General features: G+C 45.3%; 1 protein-coding gene across 2 annotated transcripts in view; it reads right to left on the bottom strand.

Moving 5' to 3' along the window:
• Window positions 1-233: 233 nt before the first annotated feature.
• HSPB8 (heat shock protein family B (small) member 8) overlaps window positions 234-27,847 on the bottom strand; it is a 34,235-nt gene continuing 6,621 nt past the window's right edge. Inside the window, exons 1-4 of one of the 2 annotated variants that reach the window (XM_060249630.1) lie at window positions 19,517-19,773; window positions 18,706-19,141; window positions 9,815-9,878; window positions 2,320-2,612 (exon numbers count right to left, since the gene is read on the bottom strand). In XM_060249630.1, coding sequence (XP_060105613.1) covers window positions 2,453-2,612; window positions 9,815-9,878; window positions 18,706-19,102 — 621 coding nt within the window. In that variant the 5' untranslated portion in view covers window positions 19,103-19,141; window positions 19,517-19,773 and the 3' untranslated portion in view covers window positions 2,320-2,452. Of the gene's footprint in view, window positions 2,613-9,814; window positions 9,879-18,705; window positions 19,142-19,516; window positions 19,774-27,847 lie in introns of those variants that run through there. The other variant, XM_060249629.1, reaches the window with a different exon arrangement.

Genomic DNA, 27,847 nt, shown 5'->3' on the forward strand with positions numbered 1-27,847 from the left:
GATATGGGAACCTGTTCAGCCACAAGTCTTTCTGGGTTTACCTTTCAACTTTCTTGGTCTAACATACTCCAGTCTATGGGGCTCTTGCAGGAGTAACAGGAGGTAAAGATCATGTACATTTTTGGAGACAGGGTAGTATAAAAATGTCGTAAATACATGGCTAGAATGGCAGAAACTTTGCTAGCTGCTTAGAAGGTAAGTTAAACTGTAAAGATTCAAACGTACACAGCTAAGAATTTCACCTTGAATTTATTAATCAAATAAACGCACAAGTCTCATTTGAAAAAAGGAAAAAGAAATAGGTCTAAACAGTTATGTCTTATATATTTTTAAAATAGTTCTGGTCTGTTGACAGCTTGTCAGTCTACAACATACTCTTGTGTTTTTTTCTCAATAGAAACAACGTACCCTACTCCATGGGGGAAGTGACATATGGGTAGGACCATAATAAACATTTAAAGCTATTTCTTCCTATTGCCATAAATATTCCACATACACTGACATCCAACAAATGACAAAGACGACTTGTTGCTATGTACTTGGATAAACAAAAACTGGAGCATGTAAGACCTTGATGGGACTGTGATTCATAAAGGGTGTTAATTGATGTGGGAGAGCGTGCTTATACAGGAAGGAGAAGCCACTGTGATGTTGTTGCAGTCTCAGTTGTAAAAAAAAAAGACTAGCTTGGCTCATCCTGACGCTGGAAGGGTCGTTGTGGTAGTAGTGAAGAAGAGATGCCAGCTGGCTCCACCTCTCTCAAGGATGAAGATGTTCTTGTCTTCTTCAGTAGTTCAGCATTGATGCTCCAGAAACATCTGTAAACTCGGATGGACCAATTGCAGGAGCAATTTCAGTGCAAAATCAGTAGTAGGTTGGTAAGTGTTTTGATGGGTCACTGGTAGCCCCACAATCCAAGGGGCTGAGAATCATGGTCAATTCAAGGTAAATGTTCAACAAGGGCTGGCTATCCCAGCAGTGTGTGAACTTGCAGAAATTATTTTTGCTGCCCATGAGATCCTTTACCTCCTTGGCTGATACCTTTGAGGCAGGAGCTATATCTGGTTCTGCATATGCACAATGGCTAGTATTCTAGGCCTGAAGCTCTTAGAAGACACACATCAGGCTTGGCAAGAACTTCAGATGGCCAAATAAGGACAACAGAGGCAAGAAGAAAAGGGTACAGATTGGGATCAGACAAACAGGCACAGCAAGCAGAAAAGGTTGTGAGTTCCATGGTAGATAGCAAGGGATTCCATATCTAAACCAATTTTGAGTGCTAGAGCAGCAGTCTGGCTTTCACAGCGGGTGGATTTCCGATAAGCCCTTAGGTACCTTGAGCAAGACCGATGACTGCCACATCTTTGCCACCTAAGAATGAGGTGCATGGAGTTTAAAGGTCTAGCAAGTAAGTCGCTAGCTGCAGGCTCTTAAGCCTGTTGCCTCCTCAGCTGGGGGCCTGTAGAACATCCAGACTTCCTTAGGTAGGTTAATGAATCTGGGTTTTTAAACTCCCTGGGTTGGATGCAGATGAAATTTTTCATCAGTAGTATGGAACTTTCCTGCTACCCACTGATCTCCAAAAAGTGCTGCTTCCAGGGGACAGGGGTGGGGGGAGAGGGAACCTCAAGTATCTACAAGTAGGAAGAATCAGTGGAAACTGACAATATAGTTTGGAACCAGCTCCCTGCCAGAAAGATCTGAAACACCAGTCCTAGGGTCAGAAGTTGGCAGCCTGTGCTCCTTGGGGATGTCTTCAGGAAGCTTCCTCCTCAGAATCGGCCTCAAGTGTGTTTGGAAGTGCTACAGGTCTTGCTGGATGGTGTTCCTCTGGTTCAAGGCCACTATTATAGGGCCTCAGGAGCTGTATCAAAAATATGGGATGTTATAACATGTGAGATGTTATAACAATGGCTGCTGAAGGAAACGGGAGGGAAGGCAGCATGGTATATAGTCAGATCTCGGAAGCTAAGCAGGGTTTGGTACTTGGATGGGAGACTGCCAAGGACGATTCTACAGAGGAACAGAATGGCAAACTACCTCTGCTTCTCTCTTGCCTTGAAAGCCCTTGCCAGGGTTGCCATAAGTCATCTGTGACTTGATGGCATTTTACACACACACACACACACACACACTCACACACCCCGAGAAAAAAAGCCTCCAACTTGAGATAGATGTCCCAGGCTTCTTTAGGCCTGGGATGCAGCTGTGCATGCTCACAACAGTATCTGAGCCACAAGGAACCATGGGACATGTGGTTTCCAGGGTGCCAGGACACTCACCTTCTCCCAGCAACACAGAGATCTGACTAGAACTTGGGAAGCAGCAGGACATGTTTTTACAAAAGAGGATCTTATAAGAAAATGTACAAAATCAAATCGGCTTTTGGCGAACGCAGTCACACAAGGAGGGAAGAGCAAGGGTTGAAGGGGAGGAAATGCAATGAGAGGCTTCAGGCACAGGTGGTTTCTTGGTTGTCCACGGGTATCTCGTTACCATAGCTACTGTCTCCATACTGGTAGTAGGGAGGTATCTGAGGACCCTCGATGATCAGCAGCCCCTCTGGTGATAAGGAAGCAAACACTGTGGTGGGATCCACCTCTCCAGGAAGCCTAGGGGGGAAAATGAAATGGAACATTTAGTGAAGTCAGGGCTTTTTTGTAGAAAAATCCCAGCAGGAACTCATTTGCATATTAGACAACGCTCCCTGGCACCAAGTCAGTCAGAACTGCATTCCTGTGTGTTCCTGCTCAAAAAAGGCCTTGAGTTAAGTATTCTGATTTAGTCTCAGGGCAAACTTAAAAGATCTGTTCTTGAACATATTCTGGATTAAATTGCAAGAAAATCTGGTTTGACCTAACAGCATCTGCAGTATTTTTTAAAACCATCACTATAGCATTTTGGTATTTGTTAACAGGTGTGCCTATTAATGTTGGCCTTAGCTGGCAATCAAGGATCAGAGTGGGGTAGAGACAGTTGTCAGTAGCATTGTACAACACTGTGACATCATTTCTGGCTGGAAAACAGGAAGTGACATCACCAAGTTGTGCAAAGCTTCAGGAACCTCCCAATCTCTATGATTTTTATCATGTAGATGAGGAAGACTCCTAGAGCATTGCACACTCCAGTTTTTCAGGTGGAAATGATGTCATAGTGTCATACAACTCCATCCCCCTCCATATTCCCCCCACTGCTATACTGAGTGCCAGCACAGAAAGCAGGCAAATGGTAATCCTAGGGTCCATATAGATAAAATACAGAATTTTAAATAAATCAGAATAAAACATAAACTCACTGTCCTAGACTAAACTCTCCTAAAACCCATAGCAATATTATCAGCACATACCATTTGCTTTTCTTTTGAAGCAAAAGAATTGGCATCTTTGGCATGCATACACAGTAGACAGACCATTTAACTGATTTGAATGGCCATGCTTGAGGACTTTTTCACTTTTTCCATTTTGGGGATATGCTTCCGAAATGTTTTAAGTGTAAAATTAAAAATGCCCACTGCAAAGGCAACCAAAACCAAGTTTTTGTATGGGCACAGTTGCTCAGGTAGCTGGTTACCTATCAGACCTGGGCTTGCTGCCAACCAATGTGTTAAATAGCTTGCAGAAAGGCAGCTGCAAATCTAGCAAAACATCTCATGTTCACCATCAGGGCTTTTTTTGAGCAGGAATGCACAGGAACGCAGTTCTGGCTGGCTTAGTGTCAGGAGCACTGTTCCCTCTAAGGTGAGCTTGTGTGAGCTAGCTCACAGTTTTTTAGCCTCTGGCTCACACATTTTTGTCTTAGCTCAGGAAAAATGGCCCCAGAACAAACTAATTTATGCAGTAGCCAAATGGCAGGCTCATAACTTTAATGCCAGTAGCTCACACAATAGAATTTTTGCTCACAAAACTCCACAACCTAGAGGGAACATTGGTCAGCAGGTGTGGCCTAATATGCAAATGAGTTCCTGCTGGGCTTTTTCTGCAAAAGACTCCCTTCTCACCACACAGTCTCTGCAGGCCTCTCCAAACAAGGAATAGCTGGCTTACTGTCTATTTAGCACAGCTGCCTTTAAACACTGACAATGGTTTTGCTGTTTGCTTTATTTCCATTTTATTTCCATTGTTTTAAATTTTGTGACCATAGGCTGACCCTGGTGTTCCAGGACAAAAGCCAAAGGGCTGTTCAGTGTATTGCTGGCAGCTGTAGAAACCTCCTAGAAAAGTTATAATAAATTCATTACATGGTTTGAAAAGTCTATTTCATTGCAGCACACAGTAACTAGCTTGTTTTTGTGATTAGCAGGGTCTCAAAAACATAATTAAAGTATTTTTTAAAAACTTAGTCCAATAAAATTAAAAGTTTTGAAATACTTGCCCAATTTGACCAGTCAATTGACCAAATCTTTTTTCTTTAAACAGGCAAATGATCAACTCTACCTCTAGCCTATTCCTAAACAATGGAGAAATAAGGTTTGCACCCACAGGGTTTAAGGCTGAGCAGGGATTTGAACTTGGGTGTCCCCCTATCAAAAGTTAATATACTTATTGACAGGTTTCCCACCAGCTCTAGTTTAGTGATTACTGAAAGAAATCTCCTGCTTAAACTATAGGGGTTATTTTAGCATGAAATTGAAGAAGAGGGGTAGAAAGGTGAGAGAAGAGTTATGCGCTTTTCTGCTGAGGAAAACCCATCCTCCTGGTATCGTAATTCTGGCTTTGTGTGAGAGAAGTCTTTGTATAAATCAATGTAAATTCCTTGGCAGGCCCCAGTTTGACTGGCTGCTGGGGCAGATTAAGCCTAGCACAAGAACAACCAAGAACGTTTTGCATTACAGCAGAAATGATCTATGTCCAAAAAAGGAGCTCCTTCTCTGGCAGTTGTAATACCCAGGAGAGAAACAAAGACTGGCCTCTTTGTCAGTAAGGTAGCAAAACTGTGCTTGGGCCACAGGGTTGCCAACACGACTGGAGAACCTATGTCTTGTCCCTGTAACTGAGGCTTAATGAAAATGGGCAGCCAAAGCCTTTCATGGCATATTTCACCAGGCAAATAACATCCTATTAACCCTCCATTGAAGGGACAGGATTTTTTTTTGCTCCAGGCAGCTGTGCCGAAAATGTGGTGCCTCTACCTCAAAAAACAGCCCCCTCAGAGCCCCCGATACCCACAGATTGATTCTTCGTTATACCCTATGAGAACTGGTCTCCATAGGGTATAATGAAGTGCCCAACAGACATTTCTGCCCCACACACTTTCTGATGACCCTGAGGGGAGGGAGGGCCTGCAAACCAGGGGATCCCCTCCCCAAACTGGGGATTGGCAACCCTATGAAAAACAGATGTTCTGCTACTGAGCCACAGTCCTTCCCCATGGAAACGTGCTAAATATCTCCCCTCCAAGGCAAAACAGGGACAGAATTTTACAAGGGAAAGAGACCAGAACAATTTGTTAGGGGCAGTTGGAACAAAGAGGCATGCATAGAAAGAAAGGTCCTCTTGAGCCCTTAAGTATGAGAAACATTCAGGCTTTGAGCCCAGAAGTGTTTATTTACTTCATTCATACCCAGCTTTTCTCCCCTGTGGGGACCCAAAGCAGCTTACATCATTCTCCTCTCCTCTGTTCTGTCCTCACAACAAGCCAGTGAGGAACGTTAGGCTAAATGTGCGGCTGGCCCAAGGTCCCCAACAGGTGTCCATGGCAGAGAGGGGATGCAAAACTGGACTTCCCAGATCCTAGTCCAACACTCTAACTCAGGGGTGTCGAACTCATTTGCTATGAGGGCTGGATCTGAGACCTTGTTGGGCCAGTCCATATGTGTCAAAATGTAATGCCAGGCAGCGGAGATATAAACTTTATAAAGGACACAAACAAACACAATTAAAGATTTTGTATATCTCTTGTATGAGCGAGGGAACTGGGCAAAGGAAGCTGTCTCTTTCCCTCCCTCCCCAGGGGATAATGAGGGGATGGAGCCTCAGCCAATGGAAGGAAAAGAGGCTTGGCTCAGTAGCTCTGCTATGCAATTGAGAGAGCCTGGCAAAGCAAGGTCTTCCTCCCCCCACTTCCTCCCCAAGTGAGGAGCCTCAGCCAATGGAAAAATAGAGGCTTTGTTCTGTAGCTCCTGTGCAATTGAGCAAGCCTGGAAAAGCAAGCTGTGACACAGAAGGAAACGAGAGAAGGAGAAGAAAGAGGACTTGCTCACAGGCCTGATAGGAACCCCCTGGGGGCCTGATCTGGCCCCTGGGCCGGATGTTTGACACCCCTGCTCTAACCGCTACACTACTCGCATACGTTGTAGTAATTTCAGTGCAACTTTACTGATGTAAATCTTTGCTATCTTGCCATCAGATGAAATTGTTTTAAAAACTGTTTTTTTTAAAAACCACACACTTTTTCGAAAGCTGTAAAATAAATTGCTTGTTTTTCTAGATGCTGTCCTTGAAATACATTCTTTTCTTTTGTCACCCTCCCCACAACAATATAACCATTGTAACAGAATTATTCTAAAAGCAACATGGATTTAGTTGATTTAGGTGCAAGGTTTTAGCAGAGTGGAGAAAGCAGTTTCTTAGTATGCGGTACAGTCCCACAGAATCTTCTAGAGCATAGGTTAGATTAATTAGTTTAATACATTTGAAACATTTAGATTCACTAAAAGGGTAGCCCTTATGACACTAAGAAAAGAAAGGATTTTCAATACAAAAATGTGTAAAAGAAGGAATGGCAGAAAGTTTCTAGAAGAGGCATTCAGCCCTGAGGGTGGGAAGGAACTGAGTTCCATGCACAGAAATTGCAGCATGCATCTGATCGCCAGGAGCCAGGGGGGGGGAGCAAAGAAAACATAATGTGTAGCTTATGCCGCTCCCCCCCAGGGCTTCCAGTGGAAGGATAAAGATCTCAGAGTGATGAGGTGTTATTTCCTGCTTGGTTCAAAAGCTCTTTGCACCCCAAATGTTCAGCCATATTTGTGCTCTGGCTATCCCATGACTAAGGTTGCCAACTCCATGCACAGAATGGAGTTTGGGGAAAAACTTGGAGATTTTGGGAGTGGAGCCTAGGGAGGGTGGGCTTTGGGGAGGGGAGGGACCTCAATGTTGCCATCGAATCCACCCTCCAAAGCAGTCATGGTACAATGCCATAGCATCCACCCTTCAAAGCAGCCATTTTCTCCAGGGAAGCTGATCTCTGCCAGCTGGAAATCTCCAGGCCCCACCTGGAGGCTGGCAACCCTACAGGCTGCCTTGCCCTGTTGGCAGAGTCACAAACCCCATCTGCCCATGCCGCATCTATGTGCTGGGGGCAGGCTGGCAATAAGGCAAGGGTCAATTCCATCTCGAAAAATCCTTTGAGCCTTGCAATCCTCAGACAGAGAAAGTTCCGGAGCATGACTCAGTGCTTAAAAGTAAACAGTGGGGGCTTGAGAGTGTGATGCCTGGATTCCTAAATAGATTTTTAAATGGATGCTGATTAGTCACTTTCTAGGGTAACTCTAAGCCTAAGCAGGAAGTCACCCCCACCCAGCCACCTGCTTTCTCAACATTCCCCTTCCTTCAAGGGCCAGGAGCCTACAATTTGGGAGCACCTGCAGGTTCTTCTGAGTCATCCTTGGCCTTAGGGTGGGTTATAAATCTGGAAACACCTGTCCTGTAGCTACCATGATCCCAACCACAGATAAACAGATGCTTTAAAGCCAGGGAGCTTATCCATAGTAGAATATTATGGATGGTCTTTGACTGATAAATCAAATCCCACAAATAGGTATCATACTTGCAGAACCAGAACCAGATTTTAGTGGTGATGGTGAGCTTGGGAAAACAGTTAATAAAAGAAGGGAGGGAGGGAAGAAGCAAAAACATATGTGGTTCCTGCGCGCGCCCCAGGCCAGATCCTGCTTTTCTACCCCTCCCATTGCTAAATTTGCGCAAGAGATGACATCACTGTCACACACGCATGATTTTGCCGAGTCTGCCCGAGCCTTGGAAGGCCTCAGCAAAGTCTGGAAGGTAGCGCGCCCTCTCAAAGCGCGCTCGCTGCCACGCCCCCCAACTTTGCTGAGGCCACCTGATTTCCAGAAGCCTCGGCAAAGTCAGGACGGAAGCAGGCGCAGGGCCGTCTCATGGTGTCTCTAGGCCAAGTGGTGCCCCAGATGGTTGCCTACTTGGCCTACTCCCATGTGCCAGCCCTGGGTGGAGGGAAGCAGGATGTGTGAATGGAATGAACTTTGTGGAGACAATCTTGCTACCATAGGAGAGTCTGGAGCAGGTGTATACAACCAGGGTTGCAAACTCCAGGCTAGTAAATTCCTGGAGATTTGGGGGCGGACCTGGGAGTGGGTGGGCTTTGGGTAAGTGAGAGACCTCAGCATGGCTTAATGCCATAGACATAGAGTTCACTCTCCAAAACAGCCATTTCCTCCAGAGGAACTGGTTTCTATTGTTCAGAGAGCAGTTGTGATTTTGGGAGATCTCCTTGTGTTGGCAACCCTATATACAACAGGTAGCCCATGAGTTGCTGTGCTTGCCAGCTTGAGTTACTGTGCTTGTTTATAGTAACAGATACCCAAACAAAGAAACAGACAAGCCAAACTGTGACAGAAACCACTACCCCATGGTAAGCCAGTCATCTGTATTGCTTTCAAGTTGCATAGTTCTCCATTTTCAGTTTTTTCTAGCATAGGGCTTTAAGAAGTGATAGTGTAGGAGCTTAACTATGTATTACATCATAAAGCAGCCATGGTGGATTCTAATTAATATTGGTGTTGGGACATAGGGAGTTAACGCTTTCCCTTTGTGCCATTGCTCTGAGAGCATCACCCCTCCCCACCCCCCCGCTATTATTAGCTCCAGTCGGAAAAGAGAGGTGCAATTTAGGATTGCTACATGTGGGGAAAGATACTAGTTATGTTTCCAGGCTGAGGCAAATAGTATCTATGTGGCATCATTTCAGGATGGGAAAAAGGCACAGAGGAGAACATAACTCCTTTCCACTCTCTCATGCAGGGCCGGCCCTAGCCCTTCTGGCACCCTAGGCAGCAGAGCTCTGCCCCAGTCACTGGGCCTGCTGCTTAATCACGAGTAGACCAGCAGCTGCTGCCTACTCGCAAGTAGGCGGCAGCTGTGGGGATACACTAGAAGGGCTAGGGCTGGCCTGAGGGAAGGAAAAATGCAGCAGCGGCGGCTGCGGTAATGGGGGGCAGGCGGGAAGGGAAAGAAAAGAGCAGCGGTGGCGGTGATGTGGGGGCGGATGGGAAGGGAAGGGAAAGTATGGCAGTGGCGGGTGGGAAGAAAGGAAAAGAGCGGCGGCAGCAATGGGGGGGGGGCGGGCAGAAAGGGAAGGAAAAGTGCTGCGGTGACGGAGGGGAGAGAGGCAGGCAGGCAAACTAGGCATTTGTCATGGGCGGCGGGGGAGCCCAATTTGGCGATCCTCGCTCCTGGTGCCCTAGGCAAGCATCTAGTTTGCCTAGTGGGTAAGCCAGCCCTGCTCTCATGCCATGGTCCCAATCCAAATTAGCTTCTCTCACACCTGCCATGGTCCCAATCCAAATTAGCTTCTCTCACACCTGGTATATGAAAAAGACCAATTGCAGGGAGCTCAATTTGTATAACTACCAAATCAGGCCTGGTTTGGCCTAGAGTTAGCCTGGCTCAAGATACATGTACACGTTCACCTTTTATGCCAATGTCCACTAATGTCTTTTGCGTCTGGGGTATTTCTTACTGCACAAAGAGATGCACATGTACAGGGGTGAACTGCAGACATTCACACAGAGATACATGCAGAACAGTAGAACAAAACAATGATGGGTCTTTGTACTTACTGGATTTTCTTAGTGAAGTTCTTGGAGACTATTCCTCCTTCTTCCTGTTGCTCTTCGTGTTTACCTGCCAAGAGTAGAGTGGTGGGGAAGAAACCTTTTAGCAAATCCAGAGAGAACAACTTTCCAAAGGTTGTTCTCACCAAAAAACTATTCTGCATCTTTCCTTATGTCACCTAAGGTTGCCGACTCCATGTTCAAAATTACCTGGAGATTCAAGGGTGCAGCCTGGGAGAGTGGGTTTTGGAGAGGGGAGGGACCTTACTGGGATCTTAATCCAGGCAATCTCCCTTCCAAAAAACCCTTTTTCTTCCGGATAAGTGAAATAAATGTTTTAAATAAATAAACAAGATATTTATGTACTCTGGAGACCAGCTATAATTGCAGAGAATCTCCAGCCCCCACCTGGAGATTGGCAACCCTATAATAATAGACCGTCCTTGTGGTAGCTTATATGTAGTTACCACATTTTTAAAATTCCGCTCTTGCTCCAAGGAACTCAGAACAGCATCCATAGAGCTTTTATTTTCCTTTTAACCCTGTGAGGTAGGTTAGGTTGACAGGAATGACTGGCTCAAGGTGACTTCATAAATTTGAGTGGGGATTTGAACCCAAGTTTCCATTGTCCTGCTCCAGCACTCCAACCACTATATGACACTGGCTCTCTGTAACCCACTTGAATTCCACTGGCTCGTTACCTTTCGCAACACCTTAAACTAACCTCCAGCTTCAATAAGAAGCATTGCGTTTCATTTTTGCTCACTGCCTTGCACAGGATCTACGCGTCTCGTTTAATGTTGGAGAGATATTTACCCTTTTGCTGCCTCTCATATTCACAAAGGAAGAATGGCATTTCCACCCTCCTTTGTTCCAGCAACTTGGTACACTTAAAAACCTGTTCTGCATCCAACGCCATCTAAATTAGTCCAATTTAGTCTGCAGCACATCTTGTTTTCCATGTCAAAATTACAAGTGCAGGTCGTTGTATTTTGAATGCATGAAGCTGCTTTTTATTGAGTCAGACCATTGGTCTATCAAGATCAATATTGCAGACTCTGACACTCCAAAATCTAGGGTAAAAGTCTTTCACATCATGGGAGCCTTTTAAACCAGCAGATTCCAGGCACTGAACCTGAGACTTTGTGCACGCAAACCAGATGTTCTACTAGTGAGCCACTCCCTCCCTTTGAAACAATGTTTTTTTATCCTCCTGCTTTTTTGGCTCCCCCAATGTCCAGCCTGAAGAACAGTTCTAGAGAAGTTTAAAGCTTGCACTGTGCATTAGATGCACACTATTTTGGTCCTAATAGAAGATAATTGCATGATTTGTGGTTTTGGAATTTGTCTGCAAACCAACACAACTACTTGCAGAACCTGTGCTTGCATATGGTTCACTCAGGGCAGGACTACACAACATGTAATTCTGCAATCCTTTTTCCAAGAGGTTTTTTTTTCCAGATTGGGGAAGGGACGGTGGCTCAGTGGTCGAGCATCTGCTTGGTAAGCAGAAGGTCCCAGGTTCAATCCCTGGCATCTCCAACTAAAAAGGCTCCTGGCAAATAGGTGTGAAAAACCTCAGCTTTGAGACCCTGGAGAGCCGCTGCCAGTCTGAGTAGACAATACTGACTTTGATGGACTGAGGGTCTGATTCAGTATAAGGCAGCTTCATATGTTCGTATATGTTCAGGTGGAAATCTGAAAAGGGGGGAGGGGAATCAAGGGGTCCCTCCCCTGCCAAACTCCCCCCTCCCTAAACTCTGTCCTCCCCAGGCTCCGTTGCCAAACGCTAGAAATTTTCCAAGCCTCATAGTTGGTGACCCTAGCTCTGATCAACAAACTCTCCAGATTCAGTTTAGATTTCACTTCAAGCCAAGTTTTGGAAGCAACTCCCTGTTATGCCCTCCCTGTGTGTGGCGTCTGTTTAACAAACCGAACCCTCCGGAGCAGCTGCAGTCTGAAGCAGTTCAATAAACACGCAGACAAGCTATGCGGAATGGCATTTTCAGGCAAGAACAGGCCTGCAGCCGACCCTCATGGCAGATTGACTGGCTCTGTTTTGCTCCTTGCCAATTTCAGACTGCTCCGGCAAGCAGTAAAAGGGCCTGGAGAGTGTGGACACTGCCCAGATATGGCTCTAGAGGAACAGCTGAGGAACTGACAGTCTGCATGAAGTGCTCACGTTAACTTTGAAGCAGAGGCCTCCCATCTGTTGTAGGGCAGAGGAGCCTCTTATCACAAACTACCTTCAGATCCCATACCTGAGGAAGTTTGAGCCTAAGGCTGCCAGCTGTGAGTGCGGAAATACCTGGAGATTTGGAGGGGGGGGTGAAGTCTGGGGGGAGGGGCAGAGTTGGGGGAGGGACCTCAGCAGGGTACAATGTCACTGAATCAAGCTTCCAAAAACAGCCATTTTCTCCAGGGGAACTGATCTCTGTTGCAGGGTTGCCATTGCCAGCTCTGGGAGGGGAAATACTGGAGATTTCGGAGGTGGAACCTGGAGAAAGCAGGATGTGGGGAGGAGAGAGACTTCAAAATGGTACAATGCCATACAGTCCACCCTCCAAAGCAGCCATTTTATCCAGCAGAACTGATCTTCGTTGTCTGGAGATCAGTTGTAATAGTGGGAAATCTTCAGGCTCCACCTGGAGGCTGGCAACCCCAGCCTCAGGTAAAACATCACCACAGTGGCCTGAGGGAGTCAGGGCTGCTGAAGTCACCATATCTGGGCCCCAACTCCCATTCAGAAAAACACACACACGATGCTAGATTGGAACAGGGACGCTGCCGCTATCCCTCTGTACAACAGTTTTCTGGGTCCCCAGGATAAACAAGGAAACCAGAATTTTGTACCCGCATTTGGCACCCCTAATAGAATTTTCATGTTTGGATCCCGAGATGTTGTTTTGTTTCTAGAAGCAGCGGTAGGGTACCTATGCATCTGCAGTCAAACTCTCTCTGCTTATGACCTGAGTTTGATCCCAGCGGAAGCTGGGTTTAGGTAGCCGGCTCAAGGTTGATTTAGCCTTCCATCCTTCCGAAGTCAGTAAAATGAGTATCTAGCTTGCTAGGGGGAAAGTGTAGATGACTGGGGAAGGTAATGGCAAACCACCCCATAAAAAGTCTGCCGTGAAAATGTTGTGATGTGACGTCACCCCTGAGTCGGAAATGACTGGTGCTTGCACAGGGGACTACCTTTACCTTTTTACTAGGGAAAGAATATTTCTGTGATTTCCTTATTTGAGAATAGTCTGGAAAAAGTGATGCTGGAACTCTCAAGAGGGAAATGGGTGCCCCTCATGAACTTTTAAACATTTTGGTAGAATTTTGTTTCCAGAGGGGTTCCAGAACTCCGTTCCACTGCATTCTCCCAGGAAAAAAGCACTGGTTACAGTGTTGAAAGGGTGTCTTCAACAGCAATGGTCCCCTCGACCTAGCTGTTCTTGCTGCCGGTATGCCTGACTGTGATGTTATGGCACACCCTGCACACCAAGGCATGGATCTGGGGAGGGGCTGCATTTATTGTCTGATCTGCAGGGCCCAGGCTAGTCCGATCTCAGAAGCTAAACAGGGTCAGCCTCCCCTTAGTATTTCTGCAGATGCATGCACACAAAAGCTTATACCCAGAATTAAAATTTGTTGGTCTTAAAGGTTCCACTGGTCTCAAACTCTGTTCTGTTGCTTCAGACCAAAACAGCTACCTACCTGAATCTACTTTTAGGATAGAATTTGTCCCCCTTCCCTCCTGACAGCTTTGGCCCAGATGAGCAAAAAATCCAGGTGTTCACCCCCCCCACACACACTGGGGCCAACAGCAGCTTGATTTTTAGTAGGATGACAGGGGTACAGGATGAGGGCTAAATAATCCCTCTTGCCTCTGATGGCTTCTAATCATAGCCTAGTAGCTGCATTCTATTACTGAGAGCAAATGTTGGTTAAAAGGATCATGGAGCCACACAGAATGTAATTTCGACCTTTAATCCTGAAATGTACATCAACCCTATGGTTAGTTTAAATCAGGCAATCAAAATTTTAGTGTCATTGTATGGATGGACTGCTTTTAGATGGTTCAGGTGTGCATGTTTATCCCAGGGTAACTGCAGTGCCTTGCACATGGCAGTAGGCAGTCAAATATAACACATCATTGTCCCATCATACTCGGACTTGGGGGCACCCAGTTGAGTTGATGGGCACTAGATTCAATGCAGACAAAAGGCAGTACTCATTTCCTCAGTTAGTAATTGGATTCCCTACCAGTGGGATGTCATGATGGCCATGAACACAGATGGCTTTCAAAGAGAGTTAGACAGGTCTATCAGTCACTACTGGCCATGATGACTAAAGGGAATGTCTGCATCCAGAGTCAGCAAACCTCAGAATGCCAGAGCTTGGAGACAATGTCAGGGAAAGGCCTTGGCCTCTATGTCCTGTTTTTGGCCCTCCAGGGTGACTGATTGGCCACTGGGTGAAATAGGATGCTAGACTCGATGGACCACTGGTTTGATCCAACAGGGCTTCTTTTTTACATTTTTGTTTAAGGGGTCTTTAAGGTGCTGGACTCTGATCTTGCTCTCCTAGTGAAAATTGCTATTTTGTGGACTAGGTAAGGAATTTCAGTGGCTTCCCCCACATTTCATATATTTTTTGAGGTGGGGCTTTTAATTGTCTTAAAATGGTTCTAATGTCATCTATTTTGAAATCCCTGCCTCCAATCCCTTCTCCCTTTGTCTCCCTGGCCTACTCTCTCTGGGCTTTTAAAAATATTGTCAGGTACATGAAATTTAATCAAAGATACAAAGCTGGGTTGGCACCAGTGCTGCTTGTTCATCTCATTCCAAAGCCTGGGGGAGAGGCAGATCAAAGGAAAACCCGCTTTTCAGAACTGCAATCAGACAGCTTGTAAGAAACAGGGAGGGAAGCGCTGCAACTTGACAACTTCCCAGATGATGTGGCATCTGGAAGTTAATTAAAAACAAACCAAACCAAAAAAGACAGTTGTTCCATTTTATAGATGGGGAACAAAGACTGAGACACAGTCTTGGGGCATGGAAAACAGGGGTAGGAATGGCACAATTCCAGATTGAGGACTGTCCAAATGTGGCCCAGAGAGTATGCTTTCTGTGCCACCCCACTTCGCCAGTCCCCCTTTCCACTGCCATAGGGTAAAACTGGAATCCAAATTGTTACAGCAGGCTAGGGTTGGGTGGGAGAAGGCTGGTGTGTGAGGGCAAGTGCTAAGAGGTACCAGCTGCACTTGGTGCCACTATCCTTGGAATGTTGCAGCACGATCTCCAGGTTACAATCTGGCCACTCTACCCAGGTCTTCAACTACATACTCTGGATCATGATAGCCCTAAATCTGTGGGGAAAAGTATGAGTGCAAAATCACTAGGACTTTTTTCCTTTCTTAAATGGACTGTAGCCCAGAAAAGTCAACCCATGCTGTTCCCTCTCCCCCCACCCCCCGTGTGAGAACTTGATGTGTCCCTTGCTGCCTGCTAGGAAACCAAGACAGAGAATGTCCTTACAAAAAGGTGGCAATCCGAAGAAGAAGAAGAAGAAGAAGAAGAAGAAGAAGAAGAAGAAGAAGAAGAAGAAGAAGAAGAAGAAGAAGAAGAAGAAGAAGAAGAAGAAGAAGAAGAAGAAGAAGAAGAAGAAGAAGAAGAAGATGATGATGATATTGGATTTATATCCCACCCTCCACTCTGAAGAGTCTCAGAGCGGCTCACAATCTCCTTTACCTTCCTCCCCCACAAAAGACACCCTGTGAGGTGGGTGGGGCTGAGAGGGCTCTCACATCAGCTGCCCTTTCAAGGACAACCTCTGCCAGAGCTATGGCTGACCCAAGGCCATGCTAGCAGGGTGCAAGTGGAGGAGTGGGGAATCAAACCCGGTTCTCCCAGATAAGAGTCCGCACACTTATCCACTACACCAAACCGGCTCTCCATTTAAACATGGCACATGCCTATTTGAATAACTGTTTTCTTTGGGGAAATAGGAAGAGGGTCCAATGTTTTCCCAATGGCTGATACTTTATATTTGGCAAAAGAAAAGCAGTGGTACATGTGTGTTAAGCCACTTGCAATGGACACTGTGTGTGTATTTTGTACTTTTTGTAAATATCAGCATCTGATTATAAAACTAAGTTTCACCTTTCCACATGGGAGCAGTTCCCCATTGAGCTCTCATTGCTACTGCAAAGGCATTCATAGTACCAGTAGAGTCTCCACACAGAGAAATCTCCATATTTCTTGTGCCTGCCATTTACTCCCCTTGCCTGCCACCACAGTGCTTTTCCTGCAATTTTGACATAAAAATCAGTAGCAGGTTTATCGCTATAGTGTAAAGACACTACTAATTTAATTTCTTTGAAAAACGAAAAGTCTGATAGAGGGTAAGTGAGCTACACCAAATGTGAACTTGGTAACATTGTGGAAATGCATACCTTCTCATCCACATGGATCCCAAACCCACTTAGGGATCTATCAGAAAAGATTTGAACCCAATCAGGTTTGGGAGGAGGAGCCAGGGGAAACAAGCAAGATCTACAAGCACCCCTGAAACCACTGTAGTTTGAGGGTGTGCAATACCTCCATGTGGGAGCAACCTGGGTGCTCTACCCCTTAAAGACTGGCTCTCCTGTTTCAGCGGTCTTTCAGTATTCCTCGCTGTATACACAGATGTTGGTGGTTCAGTTGAGACAATCCAGCAGTTTAGAAGATCTGAACAACCCGCAGACATGTGACTCTCTCTTCCTCTTCCCTTCCCTCTCATGAGCAGCATCCTTCTCCATTTCCCATTTAGCACACCCCAAGCTGTCCATAGCATTTGAAATTGCCAATACTCGGTAGAATTTGTCTTCCAAACCAGGAACTGGGTTTCCAGTTCTGTGTTTGTAAGGCAAGCAACTGTATTCATTAATTTACTTTATTTATACATCACTTTTCTCCCCAGTGGGAACCTAGTTTGTCTTACAGCATTGTTCCCTTCTCCATTTTTAATTGTCACAGCAATCCTATGAGGAAGGTTAGGTTGAATCTGTGTAACTGGCCTAAAGTCACCCAGAAAATTTTTATGGTACAGTAGAGATTTGAACTCAGGTCTCCCAGATCCCCTAATCTAGAACTCTAAGTGGTATACCATGCTGACTCTCTGTCTGTAATTTGCCAATTTGGTGTCGTTGCAAATTATAAGATGCCCTCCCCTCAAGTTGCAGCTGAATTATGGTGACTCCAGAGGGTTTTCAAGGAAAGAGACATTCAGAGGTGATTTCCCATTGCCTGCCTCTGCATAGTGATCCTGGTATTCCGTGGAGGTCTCCCATACAAATACCAGTCTGTGCCAATCCTGCTTAGCTTCCGAGGTCTGATAAGATCAGGCTAGTCTGGGCTATCCAGGTCAGAGTAAACTATGATTAGCACTGGGAAACAAAGGAAAGGGAATCCACATACAAGGTGAAAAAGGAGCATATTTGCAGCCTGTTCAAAGGACCGTATGAATAGAATCCCTATAAAGTCCTGTTTTTATTTAACTCTTTCTTTCCTATTGGGATAAATCAACAACAGGCCAGCACAGACCTGAGATGAACTCATAGCCAAACTTTGTTTGTGAATGCTAATGTAGTTTCCTCCCCCTTGACATTATCCACAGGAATCATTTATGGACATTGTGTTTTAGAGCACATGTTCATATTTATCAAGAGCACCTCTATTTCTGGCCTGCTCACTATATGACACATTATAAACGATTAAGTAGGCTTGTACTCTAGAAATTCACACCAAAGATACGGATCCCTTTTTCTTCAAAGTACACTACTTTTTTGTTTGTTTCTGTTTTTTGAAAGGGTTGTCAACAGTTTTTAAAGTTGATGGATCACCTGCCTTTGTACTGATCAATCAAATGATTTAATTTAATTTGCATGTTATTTAAAAAGCAACATGGTTTGGATACGGAAACCTAAAATAACTTGTGGCTGAATCATTAAAAGCTGCCACATGCTTAGTAGGAAAGGCCATTTTAAAAAGACTTTCCTTTCCAATTCCAGTAGCACACCAGAACCAAAATAGTTCTCTGACCCCAAAGAACAAACAAACATTTGCTCTCCAAGCCAGAACTGGAATCCATAGCTTAAAACTGTTTTAATCTGAAAAATGTGCCCGTCCCGCCTGTATTACATTTTTTACTGAGTTGTATTGTTTAATCCTAGACTATTAATTTATTGTTGTATTTTAACTCTTTTTATGCCTGTAATCGCCCTGAGCCCATATGGGAAAGGGCGGAATATAAATCCGCTAAATAAATAAATAAATTGAGGGGGGTTTCCTGGATTGACCATCATTTGTGAATTAATATTTCCCAGCCGGCCTATAAATTAGGGCCAAATTTACTATTAAGTTGGGGATCTGTGATTTAAATTAGCCACAAAGAGCCACTGCTTGGAAAGGTGTGAATAGAGGCTATAGTGCTAGGGAGATGAGGTTCTCCCTGTATGTTGCCCCAGGCAACAATGCCCCCAAGTTGCTTACTGCTCTAGTAGGGAAAAACTATAGGCACCCATACCTAATCAATTTACCAGTATAAAATAGTGTAACAGGGAGACATGGTGAAATGGGGACACATGGGCTCAAATCTTCACTAAGAGATGAAACGCACTGTGTGATCTTAGGCCAGTCATTCTCCTACAGGATAAGCCATCTCACAGAACCACTGTGAGAACTGGGGAATAGGGGGTGGAGGGAAGAACCATATATGTTGCCCTTAGCACCTTTGTGGGACAAGCATGTACTAAATAAAAAACACTCATTAAACTTTGCAGCCATTTTTTTCAATGTAACCATAAAAACACTTCATGTAACTCATGCCCACCACCCAGTAGTTGAACTGGCTTTGTTACTCACCTGACACTTCCACATAACCATCTTTCGTTTTCACCGTCAGTTCCTCAGGTTTGAAGCTTTGCACATTGACACACACTTTCCACGGCTCTCCGGACAATGACGAAGGACTTCCCCCAAAGGGAGCCCCTTCGGTGTAACCCCCAAACCTGGAGCTGTATCCTGGTGGAGAAAGGCCAGTGCTGCGGACCATCCCTGATCTCAGCGGGCCTGGCCATGCTGTGGTCAGCCTTGGGCGAGCCCAATCTGGCCAGTCTGCAGTTAGGTCTCCCGAAAAGGGGGACATCCCAAAGTCATCATCCAACAGTCGAGAAGACAAGCTGGATTCTCTGAAGGGGTCTCGAAGGCTTCGGTGCCGTCCAGGATAGTGACAGGAAAAGGGCATCTGGCTGTCAGCCATGATTCTCTCTTTGTCAGAATCCACAGAAAGGAGGGGGATCTAAAAAAGAAAAAAAACCAACACAGCTGTTCTTAATTGCCCTTGAAAGTTTCCAAGCAGTCCTTTTCTAGTCCCGGAAACAAAAGCAGCACTTGAGTGACATCCAAAAGCAGAGATCCGTCTGCTTAACCCACAAAGTGCTTCAGCAGCTGTCAGAAAGGTGGGGAGGAAATTAAATTTCAGCTTCAGGATCCTGTTTCAATCTTCACAACCTGCTTATCCTCCCCTCTTCCTACCTTGCCAGGCAAAAAACTGAAATAATGAAGCAGGGCTTCAAAGCTCAGTCTTGCACAAACTAAGCAGAGGTCTTCTTTGCGTGAATTCCAGAGTAGAAGGGGAAAAAATTGTTCGGCTAAAGGATTAAAAGAAATTCACCTTTTTGTTCCACTTGGGCAAAAGCCTCTTTGCCTGTTCTCAAAGAGGAACTTAAATACACTGTTCTGGTAGGAGCCGAGAAACTTCTCTAAAGTTCCAGATGACTGTCTGCCCTTTTTATACACACTTAATGCCTGAGGAGTGTTGCAATTCCTGCCCTGCAAGCTGTATTTTTGGAGAGGATGAAACACCCCTGGAGAATCCGAGCTGCAACAGCTGACCTCATCCCAATGGGGCAAGCATACCGAAATGGAGATCCAACTTTAGGCAGCCTGTCTCACATATCCCAGCCTCTCCCTCCCTCCCCTTCTCTTGCCACCGTGATATATACCACAAGTCAAGTATGCTATTATTAGCATGGAGTGTCAGGCCTGCCTCCCTATGCATGCCTCTGAAGATTGACTCCTGGGACTCTTAGTTTATAGCAGGAGCCTTTGTTTAGAAGAGTCCCCTTCCCCTCCAGTTTTAACTGGTTCAGCTCCTGTACCTTTAAACATGCAGACACTAAACCAGGGAAAATTTCTCTTTCTCGCCTCTCCCCTTATCTCCATTCTAGGAAAACATTTACCTTAGTTTATGCCTATCAGCCAATAGTGTAACCAGGAGATAAGAACCTAAGAAAAGCCCTGCTGCAGCTAGCTCAAAATACAGCTAGATGCTTCCAGAAAGTCCAAAGGAAGGAGAGAAACTCGCCTTCACTGTCCTTTTAATAGAGTTGCCAACCTCCACGTGAGGCCTGGAGATCTCCTGGAATTATAACTGATATTGAGACAACAGAGAGACAATAGGTGCTTTGGAAGGTAGACTCTATGGAATTATAGCCTGCTGAGGTCTTTACATTTCCCAAGCTCCACCCTCTCTAGGCTCCACCCCCAAATATCCTGGAATTTCCCAACTGGGAGTTGGCAACCCTGGTAAACAGAAAACCAGCATGTTCCTCCCTTTCTTGGCTTGCCATACAGGATTTCTATTGGCAGAGAGTTTTTAATGTAGGCCAGTGTTTTACAGCAATGAAGACCATTCTGCAATCGCATTCCACTCCATGTGTGAACTAGGCTGGCACCCCTGCATTAAATGTTATGAGGCTTGGGAGCTCTGTATTTAACTCCTGTCGTGGAACTCTGCCCCTAACAGATAAAAGGGAAAACCAAAATGCCACACAACAATTAGTCTTACCAAGCTGCAATGGTTTGGCAATCCCCAGAAGCTTTTTGGCTCCAGTGCACCTAACATTTGCAGGCTGACATTCAACTTGCCCAACATCACATGCGAGATAATTATTGTTTGTAGCAAATTAGTCAATCTCCGTTCTAGTTAAGGCCTGAAGAGACAGTTTCAAATATGTCAGACCCCACCATCTCTGCTGCAGTTACATGCCTTGTCAATCTGGTGTAATACAGTGGCTGAGAAGAACTTGAACTGTAAACTGTGATAAATTAATGAAAGAGAGGTCCATTGATGAATGCTAGCTGTGAGAGAAAAATAGGGCCTCCTGGTTCCAAGGCAGTGTATCTTTGAACGGGATCTGGGGGTAAACAAGAGTGGAAGCCTGTTGCCTTCATGCCATTTTGCAAGCTTCACAGAAACATTTGGCTTGCTCCTGTTGGAAGGAGGATGCTGGACTAGGTAGAATGTTGGAATTTCTGAAATGGGAATTAACAAAAGGTCTGTTGCTTTCATACCTTAGGTTGCTGAACTAAATGGTCCTTTGCCTGATCTAGCACTGATCTTCTTTATACAGGAGTCAACAAGCACCTTAAAGACTTAAAATTCCTTTCAGTTTCAGATTTTGTGAGTCAGAGCTTACTACTTCAGATGTATAAGGGTGTTTTCGCACTCACCTTCAGCCGGCGCCGCGACCCTCTTGACGACGGAGGATCTGTGCTGATTTCCCACACGAAGCGCTGGAGCAACCAGAAGAGCCGCCAATTTCCGGCGCGAAGCCCGCTCAAACGTAAATCGCCAAGAAGCAGGAAAACGCTTGAGCGGGCTTCGCGCCGGAAATTGGCGGCTCTTCTGGTTGCTCCAGCGCTTCGTGTGGGAAATCAGCACAGATCCTCCGTCGTCAAGAGGGTCGCGGCGCCGGCTGAAGGTGAGTGCGAAAACACCCTAAGAGTGTATGTAAGAGTGTACACGCTGTTAGGCCTGATTCTATATACAGTGGGTGTGCATGTGCTGTGTTATAAAGACAGGCTGGTTTAAAAGAAAATCCAATCAAAGGAGTCCTTCATACAGAGTGGGTGTGAGACACTCCCAACTAAAATTGCAAAGTAGAATACACCTCAGGGATCTTCTGTGTTGCTACACCCATGCTTCAGATTTAATCTCTGCTGTGGATCCAGTTTGCCAGCCATTTGTTTAATCCATTAACGTACTGGGTGGATGTGGGCCTGATTTTAACACTGAAAGGGGCATGCAGGTCAGGACAGCGGAATCCCCCTTCCCTCCTTCCCTCACCTAGCTTGACTTCTATACCAGAAGTCTGAGAGAGAAAAAAATCTGGGGAAAGGTGGGAGAGGGTGGAGAGTTCAACTCACCTCATTTACATTCTCTTTTAATGTTAAAACCAGAACCCTCATTCCTCTGCTTTATGCATAGATGGGGCAAATATCTGTTTCAACAATAGTAGCTGCCGCCACCACCACTATGCCTAAGTCTGACACAGTGTAACCTTAGGAAAGTGGCTGGTTTGGTTCCCCCCCTCTGCAGTACAGGCATAATAATATTGACCTACTTTGTGAGATTATTATTACTTTATACTGAAATAATGTGAGAGACACCTTTTGAATACTTAGAGTGCTACAACCCATTCTGAATTGCTATAGACCCTATAGGAAAAATTCCAGTAGAGTGGTTGTGTTACCTACAAAAGTGATTTTTTCCTGTCTTTTTAAGATTTAGATGTGTCCATCTCCTTTGTATCCTGCCTTTCATCTAAGGAATTTATATGGGGCTCTTCCCCCAACCCACTTTTATCCTCACAGCAATCCTGTGAGGTAGATTAGGCGAGAAATAGCAACCAGCCCAAGGCCATCTGGTGATCTTCATGGACTGAAGGGAGGCTAGAAGTCTGCTTGGTCCAAGTTTAGCACTTGCTCGACTATACCTCATGGGATCTGTGGGCCAAGTCTCACAGTACTGTCTTTATATCTGCCTTGTTCCATATGTACCTATCTGCCTGCAGGTTAAGATCTTTGGGAGAAGCCCTTCCCAGTCTGGCCCCACCTGCAGTCAAGTAAATATGCACTGTGGGGGAGACCAGAAGGGCTGGGCCCTGGAACAAAGGGGAGGTGTCCGCCATTCCACAGTGTTGACAGCCTAACCGATACCAGCATATGGATTGTAAGAGTGCTAAATAATAACTATAAACATCAATGGATGTAGCGCTAATAATAAGTGTTACATTGACGTGCGTCTTGGACCTTCTGCTGATTGTAAATTACGTCTTGGACCTTCTGCTGATTGTAAATTATGCGTTTGTGGCTTTTATAGTATATTCTAATTTATATGCTGTTTTTATTTGTTGTTAGCTGCCCTGAGCCTGTGATAAAATAAATAATTGGCAATTTTAAATTGTGAGTTTAATTCAGGGCTTTTTATTTGTTTTATAATTTTAATGTTATTTACATTGTAAGCCACCTCAAGATAGGAAGGCGGCTAATAAAGGTTTTAAGTAAATAAATCAGTAAATAAAATATACTGTTTATATTGTAGCTTACAATGTACCTTGCATATATTGTACCTTCTTATGACAACTCTATTGATTGATACTGAGCCCCATATTGTCAGGAGAGATAAGTCTACTTCTACCCCACCAGAACATTATCCCCATGTGTAGGACTTTTCTTTTGCTCATAGGAATGACTGGCAGCCATCTGAGTGGTCACCAAATGAGAAGGGAGCACTCATTGGAGAAGACCCTGATCCTGGGAAAGACAGAAGGCAAAAGAAGAAGGGGACGGCAGAAGATGAGATGGCTGGATAGCATTACTGATGTAACTAACTTGAATTTGAACGGACTTCGGAGGATGGTGGAAGACAGGAGGGCCTGATGTGACTTGGTCCATGGGAGTCGCAAAGAGTTGGACTTGATTGTGCAATTGAACAACAAAGTAAAGCAGTGCATTGTGGGACAATGTGGGTGCAGGGGCTATATCAGACCTTGGTGATCCCAGCAACTGGAACAGGAAGCATATTTTGCCTCATCTCAAACTGACCTTCAAGACTGAAGCCTGTTTACTTTGTCTCACAAAATAAAATGAAAACCAAGCTAATCCTGAACTGCATAGCCTCTGCTCCAGGGGTTGTGTTTCTTGATCACTGTAGAGTGTGACAGAATCAGGGGCAGTCTTAACTAACTAGCAACGGGGGCAACTATCCTGAGCCCCATACTGGGGGAACTGGCAGTATGTGATGTCACTTCCTGCCTTTGTAAAACATGAAAGGCTGAGGGACTTGGGAATGTTCAATATGGAGAAGAGGAGGTTGAGTGGGGGAGACATTATTGCTCTAAGTATTTGAAGGGCTGTCACTTAGAGGAGGGCAGGGAGCTGTTCCTACTCTCCACACCAGTTTGGTGTGGAGAGCCAGTTTGGTGCAGTGGTTAAGTGTGTGGACTCTTATCTGGGAGAACCGGGTTTGATTCCCCACTCCTCCACTTGCAGCTGCTGGAATGGCCTTGGGTCAGCCATAGCTCTTGCAGGAGTTGTCTTTGAAAGGGAAGCTGCTGTGAGAGCCCTCTCAGCCCCACCCACCTCACAGGGTGTCTGTTGTGAGGGGAGGAGATAAGGGAGATTGTAAGTTGCTTTGAGTCTCTGATTCAGAGAGAAGGGTAGGGTATAAATCTGCAGTCTTCTTCTTCTTCTATTGGCAACAGAGGCTAGAACTCACAATAATAAGTTTAAATTAAGGGCAGGAAGGTATCAGCTGGATAGCAGAAAAACTTTTTTACAATATGAGTTGTTCAACAGTGGAATCAGCTACTAAGGAGGTGGTGAGCTCTCCCTCACTGGCAGTCTTTAAGCAGCAGCTGGACAAACACTTGTCAGGGATGCTCTAGGCTGATCCTACATTGAGCAGGGGGTTGGACTGATGGCCTCTATGGCCCCTTCCAACTCTGTGATTCTATGATATGATTTCCAGTGGAAACCAGAGATGAAACATAACACTAGGGTGTTGCTCAGGATTTCTCAAACCATTATCATTAAACCCCATTCCCCTCCCCCCAATTTCTTCTTGCTGGCCTTTGAGGCACTGGCAGGCAATAGACAGGATGGATGGGTTGTTGGGCGAGACTAGCTCCAGTTTAGAGTTTAGTATAACACTTTACATAAGTAAAGTATCTCTTAATTTCTCTCTATTAGATTCTTGAGGGCACATTGATATGGCAAACCTTGAATTCTGCTGGAACAGAGACAGGGAAGTATTGACGGTCAATGCCTTCCATTGACTGTTTAAACAGATGGCGTGACCTGAATACTTCTGGTATTGCTGAAATAACATGTTTGAGAAGACAAGCAAACATTTGGGAAGAGAAAACCTACTTTGCAAGAATGCCCAGCTTGAATGGGGAGGGCCAGGATGCTGAGAAAAAAGGTTTTGGGAATCATCTCCTCCTTGACAATGAATGTAAATACAAGCATTATCAACTGCCTATCTTGCAAAGTGACAAGATCTACTCAGCATTAGCATTTTAACAATTCACAATGGAGAATGTCATTTTCAATAAGTCAATTGGCTGCTTCCCTTTAAATAGATTAAGACAAGGGTGGGTTGGATTCATCCTTGTCTAGTTTACTTAAATAAATGTTTATGACCTTTATAGTTTGCTGATATATTTTAAAATTTCAAGGCAAGACTAGCAAAGGGCCCACCCAAGGAAGTCTGCAATGGCAAGAGAAAATTCTTAGGCTGTATATTCACCTGTTCCAGGCTAAGAAGCCCCACTGACAAAGATTTGATGAAACAGCTGTTTCTGTTTTGTAAACAGAAACCTGGTTCCAAGGGAGGCCACAAATACACTCTCCACTGGTGAGCACATTTCTCTCTGGCACTGGGCAAGGGCTCTCACTAAGTCTAGTAAATTATTTCCAAGCTTCTCCATGGCCATGGCTGGATTAACCATTAGGCCAAGCAGGCACTGGCCTATGGGCCCCCAGCCCTTTAGGGGCCCCAGGGCAGCTCCCCCGTTTCCCCCCTGCTTGCAGCCTTTCCAGCCTGCATGCACAGACAGCAACTGAGCCACTCTTTGCCCAACTTGCCTGGTGCAGCTCCTGCTGGCATCATCATTAAGTTTACCTCTCTCTGCCTCTCCCCTGACTGAGATAATTTGCAAGGGAACCCCAAGATTTTGACTGCCTTGGGGCAACTGGGACAGACCTTGAGGCCCCTAACTATCCATAGGCCCACCCCTCCCTCAGAAGGAGTTGTGAAAAGAAGAGTGGACTTCTGCCATTGCCTGTACCTGCTCCATCTGGGGCTTGAACAGCAGGCTTTTGGCCACCTTGTGCAATTTGAGGCTCATCCCTTGCTTGGACTCAGCCTGTGGGGTGGCAGTACAGTTGCCGGGTCCAATTCAAGAAATATCTGGGGACTTTAGGGGTGGAGCCAAGAGACAATGGGGTGGAATCAGGAGCAAGATTGTGACAAGCATAATTGAACTCCAAAGGTAGTTCTGGCAAACCCTATCCTTCATTATTTCCAAACAGAGGGAAGGCATTTAAAAGGTGTGCGGTCCCTTTAAATGTGATGGCCAGTACTCCCTTTAGAGTTCAATCATGCTTGTCACACCCTTGCTCCTGACTCTACCCACAAAGTCTTCTGGCTCCACCTCCAAAGTCTACAGATATTCCTTGAGTTGGACCTGGATGTGAGGGCAATCTGACTGCGACATCTGTCACCCCACTGATCGCCAGGGTTGATTCAGCTGATGTGGCTGGCTAGATGGGTGTCCCCTACCTGCCTCACTGCTCCATGTGCGTCCTTCCCAAAGCTGCGTGCTCGGTGGAAGAGGACGACCATCCCAGATAGAAGGAGTGTACCATTCTTCCCCTGCTAGAACCTCCAAACAAGCTCAAGGTCCCTAGCTGGGTGGGACCACTTCTCCAGGATTGCTAAAACTGCCTCTACAGCTGTCTTTGAGCTTAGAGAAGGAGAACTCTCCCTAACATCGTGCTGTGCCTCAGAAGCACTTGGTAAGTTGTCTAGCTGTTCTCCTTCCCAAGTATCTCCACTCTGCCAATCTAGCTAAGGAAAGGAAGGTAGAGGATTATCTCCAGAGTTGCATCAGTCATTGGAGGTGTTCAAAACACCTCCAGACTCAGTGTGATATTACAGACAACATTGGTACATCTGTTTGGGCCTTTCCCTTGCCCTATTAACATTACAGGATGGTTGTCTGCCGCTGAAATTAAAAGTTAAATGGCAATTTTATCCTAGCAGTGGAATTGGAGGGAGATGTGTGGAAGGTTCAGTCTGTCGCTGTGAAGCTGCAGGGCAAATTCCCAACACCATCCCAGTGGCCTGGAAGAGAGTGGAACAGATGTGCTATTGCTAGGCAACCACAAATGTTTTCTGTTACCACAATCAACAACACAGCTAGCTGAATCCAGAGTACCTCTGTGCTCAGGGTATTGGAAGAAAGTCATAGAGCTAAGAAAAGATGACAGGGACACTTACTTCCTGTTCCTATTTGAATATTAGCTAGTTAGCTGGCTGGACCATGGCCAAATAGGGGAGCCACTTTATCCCAGTTTATTTATTTAAAATGTTTATACCTCACCTGTATATAAATATCTGTGAGGCAGCTTATAACAATAAGAATCTTAAATAAAACAGTAAACAAAGCAAAAGTATTAAAACTGCAAGAAACAAAAAGACAAACTTAAACCATTTGAAACAGATACAGACTGGCAAAGCTCTTAAATCTAAACACGGCCAACATAAAGCCAGGAAAGGCCTCTTTTAAAAGCCATAGAATAAAAGCAGGACAATCTAATGAAGCATCTAATAAAAATCCAAAGGCAAGAAGGATGTATAGAAGGAAGAATAAACATGTATTTGTCTGGTGGCTAAACAGTTGTAACCAGGGCTTTTTTTGCGGAAAAGGCCCAGCTGTAACTCATTTGCATATTAGGCCACACCCCTGACACCAAACCAGCTGGAACTGTGTTCCAACTCAAAAAAAGCATTGCTTGTAACTCTGACACCAGATAACTTCTGTAAAGGAGGATCTTGATCTTGGGTGTATCTATCCACTGAGGAGGCCCTGTCTCTAGTGTTCACCCAGCTAGCCTGTGAAAATGGGGCTACAGAGAACACAGCCTCTGACAA

This window comes from Heteronotia binoei, chromosome 11 (genome assembly GCF_032191835.1).
Source record: "Heteronotia binoei isolate CCM8104 ecotype False Entrance Well chromosome 11, APGP_CSIRO_Hbin_v1, whole genome shotgun sequence".
Classification (NCBI taxonomy): domain Eukaryota; kingdom Metazoa; phylum Chordata; class Lepidosauria; order Squamata; family Gekkonidae; genus Heteronotia; species Heteronotia binoei.